This window comes from Lonchura striata, chromosome 4A (assembly GCF_050655825.1).
Source record: "Lonchura striata isolate lonStrDom1 chromosome 4A, ASM5065582v1, whole genome shotgun sequence".
NCBI classification, from domain to species: domain Eukaryota; kingdom Metazoa; phylum Chordata; class Aves; order Passeriformes; family Estrildidae; genus Lonchura; species Lonchura striata.
Window position 1 is genome coordinate 16,925,073 of NC_140742.1, and position 26,629 is coordinate 16,951,701.

The 26,629-nt window shown below is 48.0% G+C and overlaps 1 protein-coding gene across 1 annotated transcript in view; it reads right to left on the reverse strand.

Annotated features, from left to right (window-relative positions):
• Positions 1 to 26,629, reverse strand: part of NEXMIF (neurite extension and migration factor) — a 164,435-nt gene that overhangs the window by 6,944 nt on the left and 130,862 nt on the right. The window contains 3 exon segments of the mRNA XM_021525276.4: positions 2 to 104; positions 828 to 5,100; positions 8,728 to 8,852. Coding sequence (XP_021380951.2) covers positions 2 to 104; positions 828 to 5,100; positions 8,728 to 8,803 — 4,452 coding nt within the window. The 5' untranslated portion in view covers positions 8,804 to 8,852.

The following is a 26,629-nucleotide window of genomic DNA, read 5'->3' on the forward strand; positions in this document are numbered from 1 at the left end:
AGAACCAAACATCAACCGTCTTTCTAGAAAAGGGAGTCTCTTCTTCAAATACAGGAAAACCCAAAAATGCTGTTTCTGCTTTAAGAAGAATGGAGTCTGATTCCCTGCAGGAAAAAATCAAACATTTGATGCCATCTAAGTTAGCTCGTCTGGAGTCACCACGACAGAGCGAACGCGCTACAGGCGGGCGGGTAGAGAAGATGCAGCTTTAGATGATGCAGGTTAGGAGACACAACAGCAGAGGGGGCCAGAAAGCACTCAAAAATTGCCACGTGAAGCTCAATTAGGAACGAGTTCTCATTTGCAAAGTAAAGAGCCTTTGAGATCTTGGCTTTTGGATGCAGAACCTCTTTTTTTTTTTTTTTTGTGGTTTATTTTTTACAAAATGTTCCAAAAAAAAAAAAAGTCTTTCCTCGTCAAAATCATTAAAAAGAGCATGTAATCTTTTTTTTTTTTTAGTTTTTGTTTTTGTTTTTCCCCCAATAAATAAGTAATTAAAAACTGAAGAAGCCAAACAGCAGAAAAGAGTAGCCTTGTTAGTTTTTTAACCCCAGCCAAGCCAGAAAATTGGTCATTCTTTTAGGTAGCTTGCAAGTCATAAGTATTTTCATGCATTTAAAAATAATAATTAAAAAAACCAAACAAACAAAAAAAAGAAACCAACCCCAAAACCAAAATCAACCAAAACGGTAAAAGGGGAATGTCTTTTTTTTTTTTTTTTTTTTCATGCAAACTTTTGCTTTCAGGAAGGAAAAAACTGAGGAACAGCAGGCCTAGCAGGTGGGAGGGAGGTTAGGGGCATTCCAGCCAGTTTGGTGCAGCATTACCTCAGTTTCTCAAAAGCAGCTGTCATGGGTGGGTCCTTGTGGGGCTGTTCACGGTCCGTCCGCTTGATTTTACAGTTCTCATCCCTCAGCGATTTCGAACTGGATTTATGACGGTAGAGTTTTTTATGGGTAGGTCCATTATTGCCTAAAGTGCTCAGGTTACTATAGTTTTTATCAAAAAAGGGAGCGTGAATGTCCGTGGTGAACCCGGTGGAGCAGTTGGGGCGACCGGGGTCACAGGTCACAGCTTTGCTGTTTTTGCTTGAGCCCTTGTTGTTTGACTTGTGGTTCTTCACCGCCCCCGGCGAGCCACCGTTCGCCTTCTTCTTCGACTCTTGGGATGTCCCTGCCAAAATCTTAAGAGTTTTCAGTTTCAGGCTGTTGGACTCCGGTGACCGGAATATGTCTGGAACGCTGTTGTGGCTGACGGGCCCCCACAAGGGCTCAATGGAGGCCATCATAAACCTCTGGACATCGGCCATTCCCGACGCAATGTTGGACAGGATGTTGGAAGGTTCCTCGAACTCCCTCTGGTCGTCGTCCAGGAGGCTGGTGGCGTTGCCCAGGCTGGCTTCCGACCAGCCCGTGCCCCCCTCTTTTCCCAGTGCCCACTCTCCAGAGAGCCCGTTGTGCTTGCCCAGCTTCACCCCTGCTGGGCCACAGTGCTGAGTGCCCTCGGCCACACCCTTGGTGGCCGTGGCCATAGTGCCCAGCTGAGTGACTGCCCTGCCACCAACAGCTGGAGCCTTCTCGCCGTTAACTCCTGCTGTATTTTTCCCTTTCCTGGTGGATTTGGGTGCCTGCCTGGAGTTTTTCCCTTGCGGCTTATCGGTTCCTTTGTTGGCTTTGGGTGATTTTTTCCGGGTGGCTTTCTGGGAAGAGCTTTGGTTTGTACCCACATTCTTGCTGGATGAACTTTTCCTCTTCGATTTTGACACTTTGCTATTGGTGCTAATTTGACCAGATGGCTCATTAAATGTTGACAAGCATGGACTCTTTTCGAGAAGGCTGACAGAATCTTCATCGTTGAACATATGGAACTGGAACTGGTGATTATTTAAAGCAAATCCATTATCTGCCTGATCCTCGGTCTGCAGGACCCCACAGTTCCACTTGACCTTCTCAGAACTGTTGAGGGAGGCCTGGGGGCTCTCCTGAAAGCCCTTCAGGGTGCCCAGAGGCTTGGCATCGGAGCCAGCTATCTGTGGGGACAGGTTGGGAGTGTCTGGAGGGGACATCTCCGAAAGCGACGACTGGCGGAACCTATCAGGCGTGAAGTTGGAAATGTCTAAAAGGTCCGTGGACTCCTTTAAAGGGGTGATTTCATCTATGCTCTGCTGGATCACTAGCTTGGGACTGCAATGGGCCAAGAAATCATCATTAATATCATCCTCGCCGTCCTTTTCACAAGATTTTAAACTTAAAGAACTGTAATTGCTAGAACTAACTGACAATGAACCCACTGAATCAAAACTAATGAGCCTGCCATCATCCGTACTGAGTGTACCTCGTTGGAAATGAAAGCGCCCCTCTCCATTATTGAAATGACATGACTGATAAGAATCATCAGACTGCACTTGTTGGCTATCCGGCATGTAATTTTTTTGGTATAGCAATTTGCCGCTATTCAGATTGACTTGAGTGTATCCAGAGGCGGGGAGGCCGTCCGCGCCCGGGGCAAACTCGCTCGGCATTCCGGCCGCCTCCGGCATGTCCCCGGGGAAGTCCTGGCGCTCGCTGCCCTTGCTGGCCGGCCACATGCTGCCGAAGCTGCCCTGCTCCATCTCCAAGTGGCCGGGCGACTGCTGCAGCTCCGACTCGGAGGGCGGGGAGAGCACGCAGCTCTGCGCCGGCTGCAGGGACGGGAAGGGCTTTTCCGGCGGGACGATGCTGGGGAGCGGGTGCTGCTGCTGCTGCTCGGGGGCGTGCTGGGCAAAATACGGGATAGCGGTGTTGCTCGACAGATCTGAAGCATCTAACAACGTCTGCAGATACCCTCCGGGGATCAGGGGTACATTGGTGGTGATATTAGCAGATGGCAGAGGCTTGTCTGAAGAGGAGGTGGATGGTAGGAAAGGAGAATTTTTAGCAACCTTATCCTCGTGGCACTCTGGGAGATGGGAGCTGTCTGAAGCACAGGGACTGTTTTCGTCCTTCAGACGCGCTGCGGAGTCCTGGTTTTCTAGTGCTGGGGACTCCTCTGCCGTACTGGTGGCAGCTTTAATCTTCTTGCACTTCAACCTGGCTTCACTTTTGAATTTGATTCTGCGGAGCACTTTCCGCTCTGTCCCCTTGTGCTCCCGCTCCTGCGGTTTGCATTTCACGGCGATGCCCGCGATGTCATGGACGTGTAATCCGTTGGCACAGCCGGGGGTGGCAATGGCTAATGCCGACAGCCCTTTCAGGCCCACGTCCTCCTTACTGCTGCAAGGCTGCTTGTGATCAGAGGAGCAAGAGCCCAGCTTGTTCACTGATTGCTCGATGGCTTTAATTCTTTGAATCCGGTGCCTGTTTGCTAGCTTGCATTTTCGCTTCCGTGGGTGAGGGAGGAACGAAGCATCTGAGCCGTTAAGATAGAAATTCTGCTTGTGGTAGAGAGACGATCTGAGCAAATCCAGCCGGCTCTGCTGCCTCTCTTGCCAGAAGCCCTTCAGTGGGGCCAGCTTCTTGTATTTGCTGAGCAGCTCCTCATTCAGAGTAACAGTTGTCTCGTTGGCATCCACTTTGCTGAGCTTCACCAGCATATGCTTCTCCCCTTTAAACCTGTTAATGATGATGTACTTGATGATCACGGGGGGCTCCTTGCGAGAGACTTTTCGCCGTTTCTTGGGGCACCACTCGTCATCGTCCTCCTCCTTGGGCCCATCCGGGAGCCACTCCTTCTTGTCCAGGATCTTCTCGTTCTCGATGGAGTCCACATCGTACAGGTAGTCGTCACTGTATCGCACTTTCCTCTTGGCCCGCAACCCGTAGTTCTGCTGGATGAAGGAGCCGGAGTGGTCCCGGGCCAGGTACCGGCTGCAGTCCTTGATGTCCCGCAGCACATCATAGGAGGACTCCGTGCAAGTGCTGTCATCACTGAACTCCCCGGAGTCCTCTGTGGAATTCACCGAGTCCAAGAAGTGGCTCCTCTTGGAGCCCACGTACTGCACCATCTCTGTGCTGTTGCAAGATTTATTTAAGGCAGCTTTCTCCTCCTCGTCACCGTCCTCTTCCTCGCCGTCCTCCTCCTCCTCCCCCCAGATGATGCCTTCCTCGGATTTGAATTGAGAAGATTCGGTGGCACCACTGGGCCCCCTTTTCAGGGTGCTCCTGCTGTCCCTTTTGGTGCAGTTGCTGAACACGCTGGGGAAGAAGTTGAACTGGGCATCCTCTTGTAGGGTGGTGGTCTTCTCCCGCACATTGTCCTGGAAAGATTCGTATCTAATCTTTAGGGAGCAGACATCACTTCCCAAGGTGGAATCGTCATCATCGAACATGTAATTGTCCACGTCTTCCTCAGAAAACAGATTTACAGAAAGCTCATTTTTGGAGCAGAGGTCAAGCAGCTCAATTTTACTTTCACTAATGAAAGATTCAAAATAGCCCCATTCCTGGTTGGGATTTGTTAGTAAAGGTTCCTCACCATTGCATTTGTCTAATAGTAATCCCTCGTAATAATTTTTCTGAGTGGGGTCCTCTGAATCACTGTCAGATTTCTCTGCATCTCTTTTGTCCGCTGCCCTCGATTTATGCATAGGGAAGCTTAAAAGCTGGTCTGAAAGCAGTTGATCCCCATATCTCATGGTTTCTCCTGTGCTCATGCAGTGAATCCCTATATCAGAGACCGAACAGGTGTCATAATCCCTATTTATATCCCCCACTTTCAAGCTTATTCCCGGCTCCGCATCAATGCCGTCCTTGGATTCAATAAAGCAGCCCAGACAGGTCCGGCTCGGCTGCATCAGGCAGTCTCCCGTCAGCGCCGACATCCCCCCGGGCTCCATCATGGTGAAAGGAGCCTTCTCGCAGTCGCCCGGCAGCGACCAGGAGCTCATGCCCTTGGTCACGCAGGACGTGAGGGAGATGGCGTGGGCGGAGGAGTCGTCCGAGGCGTGCTCGGGGACATCGGTGAGGCGCAGCGGCGACGGCGGGCTCAGCAGGCAGGCCTTCTTGGCCGTCGGGGCGCGGTGGCACGCGGGGCCCTCCTTGGGAGCCGTGCTCAGCGCCGGGAACGGCGCCGCTGCCTCGGCGGCGCTGCACGGCCTCTCATCGCCGTCCAGGGCGTGCGACTCTGCGGGGATGGAGGAAAGGGAGAAGAGGAGAGAGGGGTTACCACCCTTGGAGGTGTAAAAAGAGAGAGGGTTACAAAGGTTACCGCCCTTGTAGGTCTCAGGCTCGCCACCCCTTTTCCCTGCTCCCAGCGACTTATCCCAAGTGCTCCTTTGGGAAGCCCTTCCCAGCATCCCTTCCCTCCTGGATCCATTAATGTGGTGATGTGCGTGGAAAGCAGAGGTAAACAGGCCGCTCCCTGCAGCCAGCTGGAAGAGGTACAAGAGTACGTTTAAAACACGCAACGCATCCGCTCTTCCCTCCTCATATCCATACGGTTACCTGGAAACTGCCTCTCAAACCTCACAATGTTATTAAAAAAACAAAACAAGCCTAATAAAAATGTTCTCATTAACATTGAAAAAATTAACAGGAAAGTGAGATTCTTAAAGAAACAAAGCACCCCCTGGCAGGGTCTGGGCTTGCACACACCTGAGCTGCTTTACTGCTCCAGACTCAGGGAGTGACGGCTGATTTTAAAAACCCAGTGGTCTTTTTGTCACTGTCCACACCAAGGGAAGGCAGACGATAACACAGAATTTAAAGCAATTATTGTTAGAATTATTGTGGGGTTTGCCATTCTTCCCTAATCGCTAAAAATGTCTTTTTAGTCATGTAAGGATTTTTTAACCTACGGATTTTTTTAGTTTTACCTCGTTGCACCTCTTTTATGGCAGAATAAAGTTATGAATGTACTTTTATCTGACTCCTGGCTCAACGGACGGTATGACCCTTGAAATTTAAATACTATGTCTTTTCATCCATGAACACGCTCTGATACCTCTGTACTAAAAAAAAATATATTCTAATGAGTGCATTCATCCCAGCCAGAGAGCTCTGCCGACTTGGAGCCTGGTGCTTTTGTCATGGCTCAGGTCTTTCCTTTTTGGTGGCTCCACTGAAGGCAGAGGGGTGAGAGCCAAAGCTTTCCAAGGAGGGACAAGTGCTTTAAAACACAACTAGAACATGAGGATGTGGCATTAAATGGGGCATGCAAAGGGATTTATTTGGCTGCTGCGACCCTACACAAGTGCTCTTATTCCAAACTGAGAGGAAAGTGAATCTCCTGCATCCTTGGCAGCCTGGGGAGGGGAGGCTGGTGCTGGCACAGGTACCACCAGCACCGTGGCAAACCCCCCAGGTGGGGAGGATGGAAAGGAACAGGATGCCATGGAAGGAGCAGGGTGCCTGCCTGTGCCAAGCAGGAGCTCAAAACCCCCTAATTTCACTCCCATAAGTTTTGTGCTACAGGGGCCTTAGGAGCCATCAGCAAAGTCTGAACAAAGCACAAACTGCAGCTGCAGTCTTGCAGCGCTCCCAGGACTTTAAACCTTCTCCCAGAGACTCCCTAACTCTAACCAGAAGTGCAATGCAAAGCCTGTCATCATCTTCAACATGAACAACTTGGGAAAGGCCAGACTGGCTTGCTTGAAAACAGTTAAAAAAAGGAAATAAATAAAAGAGCTGATTTTTGAGTCCCTCCCACCAGTCTTCAGATCAGAAATGCAGAGGTGGTATCTTTTTCCTTAAGCACCAAAACAAATTAACCAGTGCAGTTCCACTTCAGAAGCAAAATAAAATAAAAATCAGCTTGGAGCTGACAGGAAGCATGGAAAATTTGAGGATAAAAGAAGAATGTCTGTGAATGCTGTAAGACTCAAAGAAGGGGGAGGCAGAAAGCTGAAATTCAATCTCAAAAGCTGCATTCAATAGGCAAAGCTGCTATTATATAAACTAAACCGTCTCTGGGCATTTCTTTAGGTTTATACTCGTGTGAGTGAACTTAACTCTTGTGAAATACAGATGCCAAAACCTGATGTTCTGGGGCTCCTAAAATCAGGCCTGCGTTCAAGTGATGTTCCAAGGGAATACAGTTCACACAGAAAATGCTGGAGAAACAAAACCACTTTTCCCAGTTTCCCTCAGCACATGGGCAAGGGGAGGTGGCAACTCCAGAGCTTCGTGCTGGCTCCTGGCCTTGGATTCAGCAGCAACTCCCACACAGCAGTGTTCAAACTGAAAGTTTCAACTGACAGGGGAGGCTGGGATGGGATTTGGGGAAGGAATTCTTAGCTCAGAGGGTGGGGAGGCCCTGGCACAGGGTGCCCAGAGAAGCTGTGACTGCTCCTGGATCTCTGGAAGTGCCCAAGGTTGGATGGAGCTTGGAACAACCTGGGATAGTGCAAGGTGTCCCTGCCCGTGGCAGGGGTGGCACTGGATGGGCTTCAAGGTCTGTTCTAACCTAAAGCACTCTACAGTGTAATGTCTAATTAAAGCACTTTTTAAGCCCTGTTTAATTGAATTCCATGTAAGTGGTATGAGGTTCTAAAAATCTCCTCCTTACTGATCAGGGCAGCACGGACTTTGTTGTCCACTGGATCAGACAAAGGGACCATGGCTATAAAATCCCTCTGCAGCTCCAGCAGCTGCAGCTTTACCCTGTGCAGTCAGGAAGGAGATGGGCTGGCAGGGACAGACACTTCCCAAATCACATCCCAGGGACAAGCGTGAGCATGTGCCTCACCTGCCACCAGCACGAGCTGTGGGGTCCTCATGGGTACCCACATGGCTGGAGCTGCTCCAAAGTTTTGGCAAAGAACAAGAACATTTGTCTCTACCACCTTGTTTAGAGCTGACAGAAAGATCTGAACATATGTCAGAGGACCGAGTCCTTGACATCTAACAGGATCAAATTTATATATAAATAAAATATCTCTATCTATATCTATCTATCTATCTCAAGATTTATGGGCCAATACAAAATGTAAAAAGCCATGAAATTAAGCATAAAACACATTGAAGAATGAAAGCATCATGCTCTGCCTCCCCTCTGCATTTTAAGTGGCCAGTGATTACAGTCCAAACAGCCTCAGAAAATGCTCAGAGGCTTATTTATTTCAATCAGGGTTTCAGACAGCTGAGTACTGTTACTCCTAATTAGTTATTCTGAAAGCAAATGTAGAATCGATGGAACAGATACAAAGTTGGGCATTCTGGGAGGCTGCTGCAAGGGGCTGATCCTTCCCTTCCCATGGTGGCTCCCAGGAACACTACCCATCTGTGGAGAAAAGGGATTACAGGATAGGGAATCCCACGTGCTGGGGGATGGGACACAGGCAAGAACAAGCTCACAAATCCAACCTTCCTTTCTCACTAATCCTGGTTTCTTTCTCCAATTTCCCCCCAGTTTGTAGGCACTAAGTATCCTTCAGCCAAATTTTGCTTATATTGGCTCATGGGATCATAATGCTCAGAGAGGGAAAGATTCCCAACAGATGGAGGGGCTACAAAGTCCTGGATGACTTTTTTCCCCCAAGAAACCAAACTAAAATCTCTAATTCAAATTGCATGTGCACAAAAACATTTCCAGCCATGCCCATGCACAGGTAAAAGCAGTTCTTGTTAAAGCCTAAAAAGGTGTAGATTTATGGCTGGAATGATTCCTGTGCAGAAAACACCCATTTACTCCCCTGCTCCACACTGCAGATCCTCATAAACTGCTAATATTAAATGCATAAAAGGAATTAGGAAAATAAGTTGGCATCCAAGTTGTCGCTGCTCCCTCATGTACCATAATTAAGTTCCTTACCATTTTCTCTCACCCCATTAATCAGGATAGTTTCTTGGTCTTCTGAGGCACAATCCTGCTCTTGTTGGTCATCCATCAATTTAACCTCTTTCTGTTCACTCCATGCCCCACTGCATCTGGCCAACCTGCACATTTCCAGAAACACAACCACAGTCAGTGCAATCCCCAGGATCAGCTCAAGGAACCGTGAATAAAAAATAACAACAATAAAACACCCCCACACACCCTCACACGCTGCCTGCATCCTCCTTAAGAGGACAAATCCAATTTATTTAGGCTCTCAGCTTGTCACTTTTCCACTCCAAAAGCCAAGTCCCATGTATTTTCAACAAGGTGAAAATGTTGTGTATCAGCATTTCCTTCCCCAAAATCCTGCTCTGGGAGCTGGAGAGGTGCTCAGCACTTCTGCAGGACCCTCCACATCACCCAAAATTGCTGTGCAAAGGCACACTAGTCATGTCCAGCCAGGAAAGCCCATCCATCTCCAGATGGATCAGTGGAGAGATGAAGGAGAGGATTCATCCCAGCAACTTTACGATGGAGCTGGAAAAAAACCACAGATGTGTAGTGACAGCTGCTCACCCTCGCTATCAGCCACTGCCCTTCCAAGCACTGGCAGGTACGAAAAACTTCCCCAAAAAAAGCAGTTTGTTGTGGAAAGTATCTCCAGTCTCACTGTTCACCATGAGAGCTCCATCCGTGGAAGCCTCATTCCCCACACCCCTACAACTGCCCCCACTGTCACCACGGGTGAAGCTCCAGCCCCAGGGAGTGATGAAGAGTCCAGGATGACTGGAATTGGTGGGGCTTCTCCAGAGCAAAGGACCTGAGATGAGGATCCAGCCCAGATCTTCTCATTCCTCCACTGAGGTCCCCCCACCCTTCAAAGCCACCACCTGCCTGCGGACAACAGGGTGAAGTGGCTGAAACCTGGGCAAGGGTGGCACTGGAGAAGCCTCATCAGTGCTCTGACTGACAGACTTTCTGTCAATCAGGAGCAATTTAACTGCAAATTCAAGTCAAAATCTATTTTATACCCTTCTGGCAACTCAAACTCAATTTTTTCTCTCTCACAGAACTGGTACTAGATTGCAGCATTGGTTTAGGTGTTTTTCTGGGTTTGGTTTTTTTTTTTTGTTTGGCTTTTTACTTTTCACATCAACATTTGTCAGTGTCTGCTGTTCCCACAGCACTCATTGCCCTGGGGTTCAGCAGCCAAACTTCATTCATATTCAGATTTGCAGTGGAGTCCTCTTAATTAACGTGAAATCTTTACAACCGCCTTAGTAAGTGAAACCTTCACCCAACTTAAAGATGTTGTGACACCGAGAGGAAGATAAGAATAACAAGCATCAGTAACTCCATTCCTTTGCATATTTAGAGGAATATTTAACTAACCCCGAGAGTTTTCCTTTGATGCAAATCCCCATCTCAAAGCTCTCCAAGCCAGCCTGTTTGCTGTGGTAAGACCCCTCTCCTGCCAGCACCCTCCCCACAGCCTCAGCTCCCTCTGTGCCCTTCCTCATTGCTGACATGCTGGAGCAGGAGAGATTCCAAAAGCCAGAGCAGAGATCAGAGTTATTTTTCCATGAAGGAGATTAATGTCTGAGTGTGGAAGGTGCTCTGCATCTGCCACTGACAGGCTACAGCTTCGTGCCTCCTTGATAATATCTCCTGCCTGTTAAATGTGCCTTAATTAACAGAAGTATTAATAAATTAAGTTTTTAGAATATCTATTAATGAAAATATTAATAAAATATTTTCAGCCTCGGGAGAACCACCACTGGCTCCACACATGGGCCAGTGTGGCTGCTGGGGAGGGGGCTGAGGTGTCACCCAAGCAGAATGGTTTGGGTGGGAAGGGACATTAAAGCCCATCCAGTGCCCCCCCTGCCATGGGCAGGGACACCTTTCAGTGTCCCAGGCTGCTCCAAGCCCCATCCATGAGGAAGGAGTCCATCTTTCCTTGGTTCTGATGGAAGCTTGAGGGCCAACCTTGAGAGAGAGCGGGGAACAGGCAGGGGGCCAAGCCATGAGCACGCAGGCAGCCAAGCAAACAGGCACAAGGGGAGAGTGTACAGACCTTTAATCTCGTAGTACTAGGGATTTTTGGGATGTGTGTGCACAAGAGGGAGGGAAGCACACCAGGGATGTTCCTGTGGATGAGATCCAAAGGCTGGAGAAGACAATGAAATGCAACAACAAAGGGGATGTGCCTGGGGACAAGCCTTCTCCTCAACTGCAGTGACCTGAGAGCAGAGCTGAGCTCCAGAAACCAGCTGGGAACTGAGAAGGGCCCAGAAGGGGCAGACAGAGATGAAGTACAAGTGGGACAGACAACCCAAGTCTGCTGAGACCTGCTGAAGAAGGGGACCTTTGGGACCAGTGTGACCAGGAAAGGTGAGACCCCAAAAGGGATGGGAAGAAACAGCAGCAACTGGGAAAGAAAAGCTGACAAAGGGGCCGGATGTGATGCAGAACAAGAAGGAACAGAAGGCTGGGGATAACAAAGAGGAGAAGAACAGCTGGGTCCCAGGCAAGAAAAAGAAAGCAGGAGAGGTCTAGGGGATGAGGGCAGTGTGCAGAGAATACAGGGGTAGCAGGAGAGCACAGAACACAGGAGTCATCTGCAGACTGAGGTATAAAAGGGAGAGAATATAGATTTCAGATGATGTCAGGCCACTGAAGAGAGGCACTGCTGGGGTCACGATATTATGAAGAGCTGGCAGGAAGAAAGTCAGGCACCAGCTCCAAGTTTATGAACTTGACTGGAGCCAGAGGGGATGGAGGAAGAGGATGGAGGGAGGAAGGCGACGGGCAAAGACGTGGGGTCAGATGAACTGCAGCCTTTGGAGGAGGAGGACAGGAGCACAGCAGGGCTGGGCTGGCTGTGCTTCAAGGACAGGCACAGCACGTTCATCACTGGGAAGAACTCAGAAGCATTTCTGCTGATTGCACCATGGACTTGAGGGCATCGGCCTGCTCAGATCACAGCTGGCACCACAGAGAGTCACTGGCTAGCAAGGAGATGGAGGGGAGGAAGCAATAGGAAGCAAGCAGTGGAGCTCAATAATAATCCAACTAGTTTTAAGCACAAGATGGACAAATTAATGGGCAGAAGGCCAGGATGCAGAGCTGTGGCAGCAATACACAGGGCTCATTGACCTGGAGAAACCCCTTTCAGCCCTATGGCTCAGGTCAGGTGGAAGACTGCAACTGCCTCCAAAACCCCCAGCTGAGGAAATTCCCCATTCCTCACAATTCCTGTCAATTTTCCTATTTCTAGTGCTAACAGGGCCATACAAAACATGCTGTGGCCAGCCCACATGCACACATCTGGGAGAACACAAACACAGCACCACAATGGACCCTCTGCCACAAACCTCCTGCTGCCTTCAAGCAGGTCCTTCAGCCCAGGGGGCCAAAAAACCTGAAATACACTTTTATTCTCTATTAAAAAACCTCCTGAGACACTCCAGAGGTTTTATGAGTGTTGGTGCTGCTGGAGTGGAGGCAAACGTGGCTGGAAAATGATGTCCCAGCTGAGGCTGCACCAGCTCCCTCTGCTCCCAACACAGAGCAAGGTCCTGGTGGAATGTCCCTGCACCAGTTCCTTGGAGTAAAATCAGATTATTTCTTGTTCTAGAAATTCCTAGAATCGGAGAATCTCAGAAGGATCAGGGTTGGAAGGAACCCTTGGACAGAGAAGGAAACACCCAAATTGCAAATCTAAAAATCCTGGACATGTTCCCTCACTCACCTCCAGTGACATAAATGATGGATCTGTTGCTCACTTAAGCCCATCCAAACTCTAGGATTTAAGGATGTTCCTGTTAACACTGATTTTACAAAGACAAAAGGGAAAATGCCATCTTTTTAAACAACCAAAAAAAAAAAAAAAAGGCATCTGCTTAATGGCTGCCCTCTACAAAGAAAGCAACAAGTTGCTTTGCTTCTTTGTCAGCCAGAAAATGCCCATTTTCTGTTGCAGCTTTTCTGAATGGGTTTTCACAAAGTGCACAGGTCCATCACTTCACTCTGCCAGAGGTGCCATGGAGAGATGACATCCCCTTCAGCCTCTCCTGCTCCAGAGATCCCCAGATGCCAACCCAAGGAGGAACTGTGCCAAGGGACCTGTTGGAGAGGTTTCCCCCTCTGAGGACTCCCTGAAGACTCTTCCTTGGGAAGCAGCAGTGATCTGGCTCCTGGCATTTCCCAGCAGAAGCAGGGATGGTCACAGTGATGCCCTGGATGCACTTAGAGGGGATAAAACAAATGAGGTGGTCATGACTGCCACAGAATCCAGTGCTTGGCCACTTAAATCTATGTATCTATATCTCAATATAATCTATAAATACAAATATTTATCCACTGCTGGTTGAACATCACCTCATTCATATTTTCTGGGTACCACCATTACACCATGGAGCTCAATATTCTGCCCAGACAGAGGAGGGAAAAAAATCTACCAGGTGAAAATAAGAACCAGCCCATGAGCCCATGACTGAAAGCCCAGCTGCACACGAGGGAATTCTGTGAGGTGGAAAAGGTTCTGAGCTGGTGGTGGCTGCTCGGGAATTAAAGTTTCAAGAGTGTTTCCCCTTCAAGCTGAATAAACAAAAAGTCACACACCCAGAAAAAACTCAACATGCCAGCTCCTATTTACACACAGCTTCCACAACCTGAGTGCTGGAGCTCATGAGGGGAGATGGAGAGGGAGTATCCAAAGTGAAGGAGAATATTTTTAGGGAGAAGTGGGAGAAGAAAGTGAAGAAGAAGCTTTACCTTTTTTTTCCTGCAGAATTGTGAATAAGTGCAGGTGTTCTATATATGCAGTTGTATCTTTCAAAAAAAGAGCTTTAGAGAAATTAATTACATGTCAGAGCCTCTGACAGGTCTTTTAAGAATTGTGATACTTTTGAATGAAAACATTATATACTTAAAAAGAAATACCATGTAAATGTCTCCGAGATATTTACAGTCAGTGGAGTAATAGTGGGAGAGGATTCAGCTCTCCCCGTGGATGGGGGATGCTCCATGCTCCTCCTAACCACATCTCCTGCCCAAGCAGGACCTCAGTGACTGCTGCAGAGCTCAGAGCAGAGTTCAGGGCCAGGAACTGGCTGGGAAGAGAACCCAGGCTCCCCCCAAAATGCTGAGCCACCTGTGCCTCCCCTCCAGGCTCCATCCCTGGCACCCAGCTCCTCTCAGCAACAAGGACATCACACACCCCCTCCTGTGCTGACACGGGCAGCTGGAGCTCTGCAGAGGATAAAAGCCAGGTGGTTTTCTGCTTGGTTGGTTTTTTCTTGTGTTCTTTTCCCCCTTTTTTTTTCCTCTTTAGTCCCACAGCAGGACACAGGACAGAACTTCCCATGGAGAAATTGTGGTGAGGCAGCACCAGAAACCACAGCAATGCCAGGCTGGTCGTTCACTGCCCTGAAGGATGCTCTTTTCCTACCAGATTCTGAAATTCCCTGATCTTTTTTTTTTCCAGGGATGCCACTTGATCCTTGTTTTTTTACTATAATTTCATAACTGGGGCATGAAGTGCTCAAAGTTTTCACTTGCCAGCAAATGAGGGTATAAGTAATGTTATTATTTTAATATTAATGTTTTATTATCTTTTAATATTAACATTTCATTAGTAATGCTAGTGTTTTAATATTAATGTTTTATTTTATTTCAATACTAACATTTTATTAGTAATGTTAGTATTTTAATACTAACAGCACCTCTCTGAGTAAAGCTCTATTTCATTTCTACCTAGGCAAAGAGTCTGATTTTTGCTGAAATAAGGAAAAAATGCAGAGTGCCTGAGGTTTCCAGATCAGACAGGGTCAGAAAGGTGAAGTTCTAAGGAAAGGTACAGTGTGGACCCATCCTCCCACTCTGCCCATCACCAAGTGCTGCTCCAGCCCACCAAAGGGATGTTGGACTCGAGGGCTCTGGTTTCAAAGCTCTTTTCCCAGCAAAATCTCACAAGGAAATTGCATCTCCCAGCAGTTCCCTGGGCTGTTCCTATCAATGATGGTGAGCACACCAGAGAAAAGCCCAAGTGAAGGAGAAATAGGAAACAAAGAAGGGTTTTGTGGGTCAATCCCAGCTGTGAGACATTTAAAACCCTACAAGAAGGTAAGGCCTGATAGAGCCAACGTTAGCTGAGAATAGGTTCAGGTATAAATACAGATAACAGCCTCCAATTAGGAATAAATCTGGGGGGGAATGAAGTTGATGAAAGAAAAAGGAGGTTGCAGAGAAAATGGAGAACACAAAAACCATTAAAAGAGGAAACAATTTCAGAACTGGTGTGTTCCCAGAAGGTGTAAAGGATGGATGAGTTGTTAATATTCATAGCAAGCCTCCACTTTTCCTCAGCTGAAAGCAGATGCAACAATTACTGCAGAGCCCAAGCCCCAACTCCAGCAGACCCTCAGATATGATATTAAGAACAGGCTATTTTAAAGCCAGCTCTCAAATAAATGACAGTTTCTGACCTTGCTCTGGGAGGACATAAGGTGTGAGTGTTTCAAGACCTGTCACAAACAACTTAAAGGCAAAAGGAAGGAAGTGAACAAAATTACAGCCTTCCTGACAAAGCACACGTTAAATACCAAAGGAGCTTTCTCTGTAAATGTATTCTCAGACATCAAGAGCAGCAGCGTATCACAAAGGGAAAAAGGTGGCAATTAAAATCCTGGAGGAGCTGAAACGCATGAGGGAACGTCTGAAATGTGGAGGGTTTCAGCATAATACTGTCCTGGGTTAGGGAAGGCAGGGCTGCCAAACCCCAGAGAGGAGAGCTCCAAAATGCAAAGCAGGAAAGGGAAGAGTCAGGGAAGAATCAGAGCAGAGCAGGGGAAGCTCGTGGGGAAATGAAGAACAGAGAGACTGAGGAAATGGAAGGGAAAAGGCTGGCCCAGGGCCACAAACAAAGGTTGTGTCCTCAGATCAGCACAGCTCCACTCCATGTCCCCACAGACAGAGATCAAGAACCTGAGGAAACCTTAATGATTCAAGGCAGGAAGAATTAAATATCCCTTCTTATCCAATGTGGGATGAATTTGCACGTAGGGCTGGGTAAACATTCCACTGGGAATAATGAGGGTGAGGAAAAGCAGGAGCCCAGGTGGACCTCATGAGGGTTTCAGAGAGTGCACCCTGTTCTGAGGACAAGAAGCATAAAGAGAATTCCTGCCTACCAAGAGCAAGGGAGGATGATTAAGAAGAGTCGCTGGGATTTTTTTGGGTCATCTTCTCATATTTTATAGAAGTGGAAGGAAATGAAGCAATAATTAGTGTCAGCAGCTGCATAGTTTCGAAAAGCACTGGCAAGTGAGGGGGAGATTTTCATCTCCTGAAAATGAGTAAGAACACAAACTTTAGTTTAGCTGTGATGGCCAAGAGTAAAAACATTTCTAATTAATAGAATCACAGAATGAGTTGGATTGGAAATGACCTCAAAGCCCATCCCACCCCCTGCCATGGCAGGGACACCTCCCACTGTCCCAGGCTGCTCCAGCCCCAGTGTCCAGCCTGGCCTTGGGCACTGCCAGGGATCCAGGGGCAGCCACAGCTGCTCTGGGCACCTGTGCCAGGCCTGCCCACCCTCCCAGGGAAGAATTTCCTCTGCATTCCTAATCTGGATCTCCCCTCTGGCAGTTTAATCTCTCCCTGTCCTGTCTGCCTCCCTCCATCTTTTTTCAAAGCTCCCTTTAAGTAGCAAGATGCCCAAAGATATCCCATTATGTTGTTTTTTCCTTTCCTCCTTAAAAGCGACTGTATTCCAAACATGTCATTTTCACTTCATCTCTGGAAATGAAGTTAAGTAAAATCAGAAATGTTAAGGGCCTGGATTTCTGAGAAAATTAGAGTGGAATGATTGAAAACTCCAACTCTCATAAATCTGCAGAGGTTGGAAATTCAGCAGGCTCATGGGGTATTAACCTCACAAAAACACAAGGACTCTCCACAGCTAATTATACATCAGTCTGCTCTAAAATAACAAAACCCAGTAAAAGAATAGTTTGGGATGGAGATTTCTTGATGGGCAGAATTGCTTCATTTAAATGAAATTATTGCCCAGATTCTCTTTCTGCTGCTGTATTTATGGATCCATTGACAAACCAGTGTTTGAAAAGCTTAACAAACTCTTCCTGTGAACCTCATCAGGAAATAGGAGAGGCCAAGGTCAAGTGCATTAAGATTAGAGAAGCTGATGAAGAAAGGAGATGTTTCAGAGTCCCTCACACTGTGGGTAATATGAAATAACTCAGCTGAAGAAGGGCGTGTAAAATATTGTTTAGAGATATGGATTAATGCAGAGCCAAAACAGCACAAAGAGTTGGATTTCACAGGGATATGCTAAAGAAAAGTCTCAGTCCTAAATTTTGCCATTGCCTCTTTCCCTATGAGAAATATTCTCTTATTTTCCCTGTTAAAAAAAGAACACCAGGTTTAAAAAAAGAAGGAGGAAAAGAAGAATTTTTTTTTCTGTACAAATTTGTAATATGTTAAAGTTTGGACTAAGGAGGGTAATTAGGCTGGTGCTGGAGGAGGATGTGAAAGCTCATCAGGATATTTGCAGTAACCCTAGTGGGGTAAACATTTCTCTTTTCTAATATCTTCAAATTAGAAATTTTATAGGAGAAAAAGAAATTTTAACAAATCTCGTTTGTCTCTTATTAGCAATTAGCCAAAGTGGACTCCGGATAAAAAGTGTTAATTTCTAAAATACACATAATTTTCATAAAAGCACAGATAGGAAACCAAAGAACCGAGTGCTTGGCTTAGGCACAGGAAGGAATTAAGATGGAGCAAGGGAGGAAGAGCTCATTCCTCCCATGTTTTACACAAAGAACTGGTTCATGGAGCTGCTGTTCCCTTATTACAGGACACGGAATTCCAGAATCCCAGAACTGTTTGGGTTGGAAGGGACTTCAAAGCTCATCTTGTTCCCATGAGCAGGGCCATGCCACGTGCTAAATCCCAGGCCATCAGCTTCAAGAAACTAAAGATTGCCAGAAAAGAGGCAACGGTGAGAAATCCCCCCCAAAAAAGGGTGATGTTCCACAGGGATGTGGAAGACAAAATCCCCTTAGACATTATAGCCAAGTTTCTAGCCAGATCCTTTGAATATTCCTGAACAACTCCCAAGTTTCATAAGGATTTTTCCTTTCCATGTACATATAAATGACTGCACTGATAGCAGATGGGCCCTTCCATACGATTTCCTTTTTAAACTTCCAACTTCATGCAACTCCTGCATATTCCTTGTGCTTGGAAAGGAATGCTTGTGCTTTCAGCTCCGGAGCACAAAGCTGCGGTTACTTCTGCTCCTTTGGTTTTGCTTTTAAAACTTTTAACTACACAAGCAGCTAGCAACTCTCAAATACATCATTTTGCCCTGAGACCACCTCGGTGCAGTGGCTCTGCCTGGCAAGGTGAGCCTAAAAGCGAGCTACACTTAGGGAAAACATGCAGCACCTACTGACTTGGGTTTATTTTCCTGAGTAGCTTCCTACAGCTGACACAGCTGGACCACAGATTTTACAGGTAAAACAGCTTCCCAGTCTCATCCCGTGATGTGCATCCCAAGGAGTGAATGCTTCTGGCTATAAAGGGAATCAAGGGAGGTAGGAAAAGGAAATGATCAAAACACTTATCACTCTGAGAAAAGAACTTATTAGGCCCAATAAGGAGTTGGAATTGATGACAATTATAAGATACCATCAATTTTTAGCTAATAATTCAGAAAATGGATTAATTATTTGAGGAATAATATGTGATCATTTATTTAAAGACTTATACTAATGTATACGCTGGAGGAAGCGAGCTGAGGTTGTAGGAACACTTTAACACTTACACTCCTGGCTGGTCCTTCCTTTCCACTCAAATGCAGAGATTTAATAGCACTGGATTTTGTTTTAGGGTTACAGGGCCCCTGTAGAAAATACCAAGCCATTTTCCAAGGCTGTTTCATACACAACCTACTTTTCCTCCACTTTCCTATTCACATGTAAGAAATCCACCAACATTTTCCCTTTGAGAACTGTTTCATTTATTCAAAATTCCCCACGCCAAACAACCCCATCCCCACTCCACAGGCCTTAGCAGATCACACAATTAGATGGAAACAACAATTAAATCTAAAGGCACTTCTCTTCATTTTACTTGGAAAGATTCTGGGTTCCGCCGAGCGTCGGAGGCGATTTCTGAAGGCAAAATCCTGCATTAAGAGAGATTGCATCTCCTAAGATATCAGTCCAAATCTCCATCCGTATCCAGGTAACAATCTGGAATGCTGATATTTAAGAGGAAAAGTATCTGGACAGCTGCCCCAGCTCCCTGGGAAGCAATGTTTAGTTAAAGTCTTGGATATCACTGAAAGAAGATGTGGAGATGTCACACTGAGGCTGAAGCATTTTTTCAAGTGCTGAATTATTCACCCGTGAATCTCAGATGTGAAATCCAAATGCTCCGGTACTGCCCCGGCTTTAGACAATGGCTAATTCCTTTCTGTGCCACTGCAGGGTCTCTTCATCAGCTTTCTTTCATCTATAATCACAGCCAGGTCATGGATTATTAGTCATATTCAGTGCAGAATTCAAACCCTGCTACACCAATCAGCCAGGCCGGGACTCCCCCGGCGCTAACACCGCGGCTCTCGCACGATCCGACGGCTCCTGGCACGGCCTGGCAGGGCACAGGGGGGCACACATGCAGCAGCCGCTTGCCCAAGCCAAGAGAGATGAAGCCCTGAGCTGGGAGAGGACACAGAACAACCTGGGGCTGCCAGGGATCTGCCCCAACATCCCACCTGCAGCATCAGGCACAAATCGAGGCATGGTTTGGGTTGGAAAGGATCATAAAGATCAGCTCACTCCAGCCCCTGCCATGGCAGGGACACCTCCCACTGTCCCAGGCTGCTCCAGCCCCAGTGTCCAGCCTGGCCTTGGGCACTGCCAGGGATCCAGGGGCAGCCACAGCTGCTCTGGGCACCCTGTGCCAGGGCCTGCCCACGCTCCCAGGGAACAATTCCTTCCAATGTCCCATCCATCCCTGCCCTGTGGCAGTGGAAGCCATTCCCTGTGTCCTGTCTCTCCATCCCCTGTCCCCAGCCCCTCTCCAGCTCTCCTGGAGCCCCTCAGGTCCTGGCAGGGCTCTGAGCTCTCCCTGGAGCTTCTCCTCTCCAGGGGAGCACCCCCAGCTCTCCCAAGCTGGCTCCGGAGCAGAGAAAGTCAATACATTTCCTACATTTCTCCTCCATATGAATGTAGTGGAAAGAAAAAAATCATAAAGACAGGCATTTATCAGCCTTTGCTGGAGGAGTTACTTTGCATATCAAGCCATGAGGATGCAATTGTTTCATTAGGACTTCGCTGGTGTTTGTAACGTTTAATGAGTCTTGGAGAACAGAGGAAGAAAATACTACAGGCGCTGCCGCAGCCAAGATAAATAGGTAAACATCCCCTGCCTGACATCACTTAATGCATCACAGCTCTGCTCACTCAGGGCAGCCATGAAATCAATTCTTCAGTAAAAATAAAAAACTCGTATCCAAATCTGCGCTTGCAAGGCAAGGGACAATGTGAGGGGAGGGAAACTTCAGCTTGGCTGGAGGCTCCAGGCCTCTCTTGTCTCCTCCTCATGCCAACCCCTGCTGAGGGCTTTGCTTTGCACAAAATAAGGGTTTTGTCGTTTTTCCTCAAAGTAAACAATCTGGCTTTTTAAAAACTTTCTCAGGAGTCAGCAGCAATGTGTTCCCAGCCTCTCAAGGACACTTCATTGTCAGTTCTAAAGTTCCCCAGATAAATTGAGAGCAATGATGGAACTACTAAGTAAAAGTAAAACCAAAAAACCCAACTTCTCTTCAGCAAAGCTAAAAAACATTTAAAATCACTTCAAATCCCATCTTATTTCTTGCTATACTTCTCAGCCTCTCACTGTAAAGAGTAAGATCTCAACAAAGTCAAAACCCAACTGAAAACAGATTCATGAATTCCAGCTGAAGGATGAATTCATAGTTTTGTACCAATTCCCCATGAAAACCAAGACCAGATAGCAGACAGGATGCACCTCGAGGATCCCCCCTTGGGTGGCTTTGCTCATGTCCCCTCTGTCACCCACCTGTGACACCCTGACCCTCAAACACATGCCAAGATTTAAGGGGTGACCACCTTTGAGCGGGTCCTGGCTACAAGTTTGCCCAACGGGCAGCACGCCTCAGTTTCCAAGGGAAAGATGGATGTGATGGCTGGGCACCTGGAGCTCCCCAACCCAAAATCTCCATCCCCCGAACAGAACATTGGCTGATCTTCCTCCCAGACCCCTGCGAACAGCAAGGAGAGGGGGAATGCAAAGGAAAATGGAGCCCACGAGCTCTGGCTTGGCAGTAGAAACACCGTCAGGGAGGAAGAGTGCCATGGACGGGCTGCACGCTGCCATCTGTACCCTGTGCTGCTCCAGCAGCTGCTGCCACTGCTGTTGGCCCGAGGTGGCCAAAATCCAGCAAATTCCACCCTCAAAGTCAGTGCTAGTGGATGACCAGGGTGCACAGTTACCATGTGAAAGAGGAGAAAGTCGCTTCTCTTCTAAACTCATCTCTAAACCTCCTAAATCCAGCCCTGCTGCTGGGTAAAAGGAGGTGGGAAGGGTGTGACCTTGGCATTCTGTGGCACCACAAGGAGACACAACCACCTCCAAGGGATTTACCAAAATCCCTACAACACCTCATTCCCTTTTACCCTCAACAGTCTTGTTCTCCACTCTGCAATGAGCAGGGGCGCAAGGCAGGAGCCTGGGGATCCTGCACGTCACAGAGGCACCTCGAATCCTGCTCAGACTTTACAAAACCATTCAGGGCTTTTTTGGGCAGCAGCTTCCTTCTATTTTGGGCTCAAATTGATTGGCAATTTTGAAGAACGCGCTGCAAATTGCTCTGCTAATCACAGCAACTCCAGCCATAGAACTGTATTAAAATAACATCAGTGCTGAGACACAAAACTGAGATCAGCCAGGGAATGCTGAGCTGAGGCTGCCCGCTCTGGAGCCATCATCTTGCCTGCCTGGAATGCTGCAGCCTCCCCAGTTTTTCCCTGCTCCGCAGTGATTCCAGATTCCAGATGGCTGCTCACATCAAATCAATGATAACAACCACTTAGGGTTTCAGTATTTTCAGAAAACCAAGTGGTTCTGTGGTGGCCGTGGCCTGTCCCAGGCTGCAGGTGCCTTCCCAGTGCCACCCACGTTGGCACACACGGATCACGCTGCAGCTCTGCACCTCTGACATGCTGAGTGTCAACCACGCCTGGGAAAGGCCATTCATCCAGCTGAAAAATAAAGTATCTCTCCAAGGAAATATTGACAGACACAAAAAAAGATTTAAAATTCTTCTTATACCAAGTTGTCTCTAAATCCTTTTAGTGGCAACAGGGAGAGCCAGGGCTTTGTGACAAGTGGCAAAAGGGTCTGCCCTGAGCACGTGGGTGCCACCGTCTGACTTCAAGCCCTGCTCAGCTCTGCCTTCCCCCAGCAGAGCTTTAGGGAGCATCCTCTGTGGCCTAACAGCCTGCAGGAGAGTCTGTGCCTCCATCCTCTGAGATGAACATGGATGGATCCCTCCCTTCTGCACCACAGGTGAGATCCCAGCACCTCCCATCAGGGTCTGGAGAACTCGGGACATCAACTCCCACTCCAAGACAAAGAATCTCCCACCACGGAGACACAATCAGACTGTGACACTGTGTTGTCTTATTTTCCAGCTCATCATTTCACATTTCTAATGAGATAAAATTAAAAGTTTCAGTCAGATACACCAAAAATCATCATCCAAACTCCAAGCAGGGACACGCACCCAAGGCTGGTCCTGGTCACTGCCATGGGTCAGCCGAGGTTGTTTGGGTTCGGTGTGTGGTGCAGAGGGCAGGATCCTGTGAGAAGGGGCTGTGCTGCATCCACGTGGGACAGACAGCAGCAAGTGTGGGGGAAACAGCTCTTCAGGAGATGTGGGTTAAAACTTTCCAGCAGAAAAACGAGTCTCCCATGTGCAGAAGGGTGTTCCCACCACAGGCTATCCCAAAAAACCAATAAAGACCTCTCTGCTGGCTGGCAAACAGAAAAGTGGAGATGGAAGGATAAATCACCCAGCTCCCCTTCCACCATTTCCCTTACACTGGTGAAATATCCTCCACAATGGATAGAATCAAAGTCCATCACCAAGTTCAAGAACACATTTAATGCAGATCTATTCATTTCAAGGAGTGTCTGCACAATGGACAGTTTTCCCCTTCAAAAATTATTCCAAAAGCACGCTTGCTTTTCATTCTCGTGCATCTTAACATTTAAAAAATACAGCGTATTTGTAACGAAGATACACGTTGCATAAACCACAGCCTGCTCTAAAAAGTAGATTTCACAAAGACTTGCCACAGTACAGGGACAAGGACCACTTGTTGATAAATTACTTTCACTCTGAGAGTGGAAAAGTCATATTTGTACACACCATAAGTGGTGCTATTGTTGAGCAATTTGATGGAAGTCCAGCAAAACACGTTGTGCAGGTTTTTATTTAACTTCATTTCAATCAAATTAACCAACAGGGATGGTGTCTAGGGACAAAGCAGAATCCTGTAAATAAATGAACCAAATGTATCACTGAGTGCCACATCCAGTCTTTCCTTAAACACCTCCAGGGATGGGGACTCCACCACCTCCCTGGGTAGCCCCTTCCAATTTCTAATCACCCTGACTGTGAATAATATTTTCTTAATGTCCAACCTGAACCAGATGATCCTGCAGCTTGGAACCAGATAAGCTTTACAGTCCCTCCCAACCCAAACCACTCTGTGATTCCTTGATTTGCTGATGGAAAGATTTGGTACCCCTGCAAGAGTGACAAATGCACATAAAGAAGGAAATAAGAAAATCCCTCTGACCATAAAGCCAGTGTGGGAACAGAGCTGAAAGTGAAGACATTCAAACCACACAAGAGGCTTTTAAAATCAAAGTCAGGGTAAAAGGTGCATGGGGTAAGTGCTGCCCAGGGAGAAGAGCCTGGGGTTTGCTCCTCCTGAGCCCCAGGGATCCGTGCTGGGGAGATGCCACACCCACCCCAAAACGAGGAGGTTCGTTTGGAAGATTTAGACTCCTGGAAATTAGTGTGGAGCTCCAGATCACAGAGATAACAGGCTGCATAAACTGACCTGGGATTTCATTAGAGCTGATAATGGTGGGGAAAAAGCCCTTCCCAAATGTGCATTACAAATTCAGTCTGTAGAAACTCTTTCAAAGGTATCTCGGTTAAAGCAAATGATGCATAGGCATTTGATTTGCAGAAAATCAGGGATTCTGCCTCTGGGAGCAGTGACAGAAGCAGCAGCTGGTGGGCATGGAGGCTGCAGGGAAAGTGGGGCTGAGCCTTTGCTAGGAGGGACAGGAAGGAACCAAAATCTTTGTCGTGGTCCTGGACCTCAGGTGAATTCTACCTGCAAAATCCCAAAGCAGAATTGATCAAATCTCATTTTTGCTGAAAAAACCCAGCTGGAACATGGGAGTCTGTGAGCTCCAGCATGGAGAGTGACCATGGTGGGATGAAGCGTGGTGGGCAGTGGGCAGAGATGTGGTCACGTGTGAGAAGTCACCGTCACTGCAGCCTTTCTGCTGATGCAATGGAGAAGTTTTCCTGACTAAAGAATGGGAAAGTGGTCTGGAGACACTTGACAGAGACTCACAGAATAATAAAACAGTTTGGGTTGGAAGGGACCTTAAAGATCATCCAGTTCCACCCCCTGCCATGGCAGGGACACTTCCCACTGTCCCAGGCTGCTCCAGTCCCATCCAGCCTGGCCTTGGGCACTGCCAGGGATCCAGGAGCAGCCACAGCTGCTCTGGGCACCTGTGCCAGGCCTGCCCACCCTCCCAGGGAAGAATTCCTTCCCAATATCCCATATACCCCTGCCCCCTGGCAGTGGGAAGCCACTCCCTGTGTCCTGTCACTGCAGGTCCATGTCCCAATTCCCTCTCCAGCTCTCCCAGAGCCCCATTAGGCACTGGAAGGGGCTCTAAGGTCTCCCTGAGCCCTTCCTCACAGGACAGGAGTTAGATGATAAGAATTACATCACTTCCATCACCTTTGTGGCCTCCTCTGGACTTGCTCCAGCAGCTCCATGGCCTTCCTGTGCTGGGGACTCCAGAGCTGGAAGCAGCTCTGCGGATGGGGGGGGGTCTGACACAAGCCACCACTGTGAAATATCCATCCTTTATCTTAGCAAGAAAGCAACAAGCCACCAAATAAACTCCTGAGCAATGCATAAATTAAGTCCTAAAGCAGTCCTCTAGCTGTGCCCATGGCTGTTGTTTATGGAAAAGGCATTAGCACAGCGTCTTAAAGTCACTTAGAGGATTCCTGGATATTACCCTGGCGAGGTGACGCCACTAATGATGCTGCAGGCAGAGTCTGCTTTCCCAGCCTGGATCTTAAAAATGGGGACTGGCATGTCCAAGTGTATTTAAAGCACAGGGGACAGGCTGCTCTCCCAGCAGGACAGGCCCTGCAGCAATCCAAAGCCATGGCTTTTGGCTCGCCACGCTGGAGAGGTTAATGGGGAAGGTGCCGGATGGTGAATCCCGGCCTGTTTGCTAAACCCACATGATATCCCTGCTCAAAACCTCGGAGCAGGAGCTGATAAATGGGCTGTGCTGAGCTCAGGGCTGCACAGCTCACGCTGCACCCCAAGAAATGTGAGTGGTTTCAAAAAGAGCCAATTTAGCCTGGGCACGGCGAGGTGGAGCTGTCACTGCCTGAGTGAGAACGGAGCTGTCAGCCCGGCCAGGCCCTGGCGCTGCGCTCTGCTCCCAAAGGCTCATTTGCAAGTTTGTCAGTATTTAAAAACATTCTGGGGTTGGAGCATGTCCAGGGAAGGGAATGGAGCTGGGGAAGGGGCTGGAGCACCAGGAGAGGCTGAGGGAGCTGGGAAGGGGCTGAGCCTGGAGAAAAGGAGGCTCAGGGGGGACCTTGTGGCTCTGCACAGCTCCTGGCAGGAGGGGACAGCCGGGGGGATTTGGGATCATATCCCAGGGAACAGGGACAGGAGGAGAGGGAACGGCCTCAGATTGTTCCAGAAGAGGCTCAGGTTGGATATTTGGGGAAATTCCTTCCTGGGATGGGCTGTCCAGCCCTGGCACAAGCTGTCCAGTGGTGGAGCCCCCATTCCTGGAAGGATGTAAAAGCCAGGTGGATCTGCTGCCTGGGCACAGGGGTGAGTGGTGGCCCTGGCAGTGCTTGGACCTGAGAGTCTCAGAGGGATTCTCCAGCCTGAATGAGCCTCTGATTCCACGGCTCTGTAGGAAAACCAGAGCTCTTCCAGTGGCAAGCAGCAACCCTAGAGCTACAGCCTGCCTCACCCCTGGTTTAAAACAATTTATGGGATGGATTTAGGGCTTCTGCTTTGGGTTCATCCTCACCTGAAAAACACAAAGGTCTTGCCAGAAGAGTGAATTATCCCAGCAAGAATTAAGTGCTGCAGAAAGGAAGCAATTAAACCCCTCACAGTGATTCAGTCCATAAAACATTTTCACTGCTATTTGTCTGGGAATAACCTGCTAGAAATGACAGACCCTACTTATGTGTAATGGGTTTTGAAAGAGATGGGAATCCCCTGGGATGAGACACCCAGGCACCCTGTAGTGCTCTGATTCTGCACCCAACCCCAGCCAGGGCCCACTCCTCCTTGCTGATCTTTCCAACCTTAATGATTCTGTGATTCTGTGAAAAAAAAATCCAGATCCAAGGAAGGAAGGGAGCAACTGAAAAGCACAGCTCAAGGTGTAGACTTCCTAGTCTCACATCAACTGAAGACATCTTTAAAATCTCAGAATATTAAACATTTCCTGGCCTTTTTCC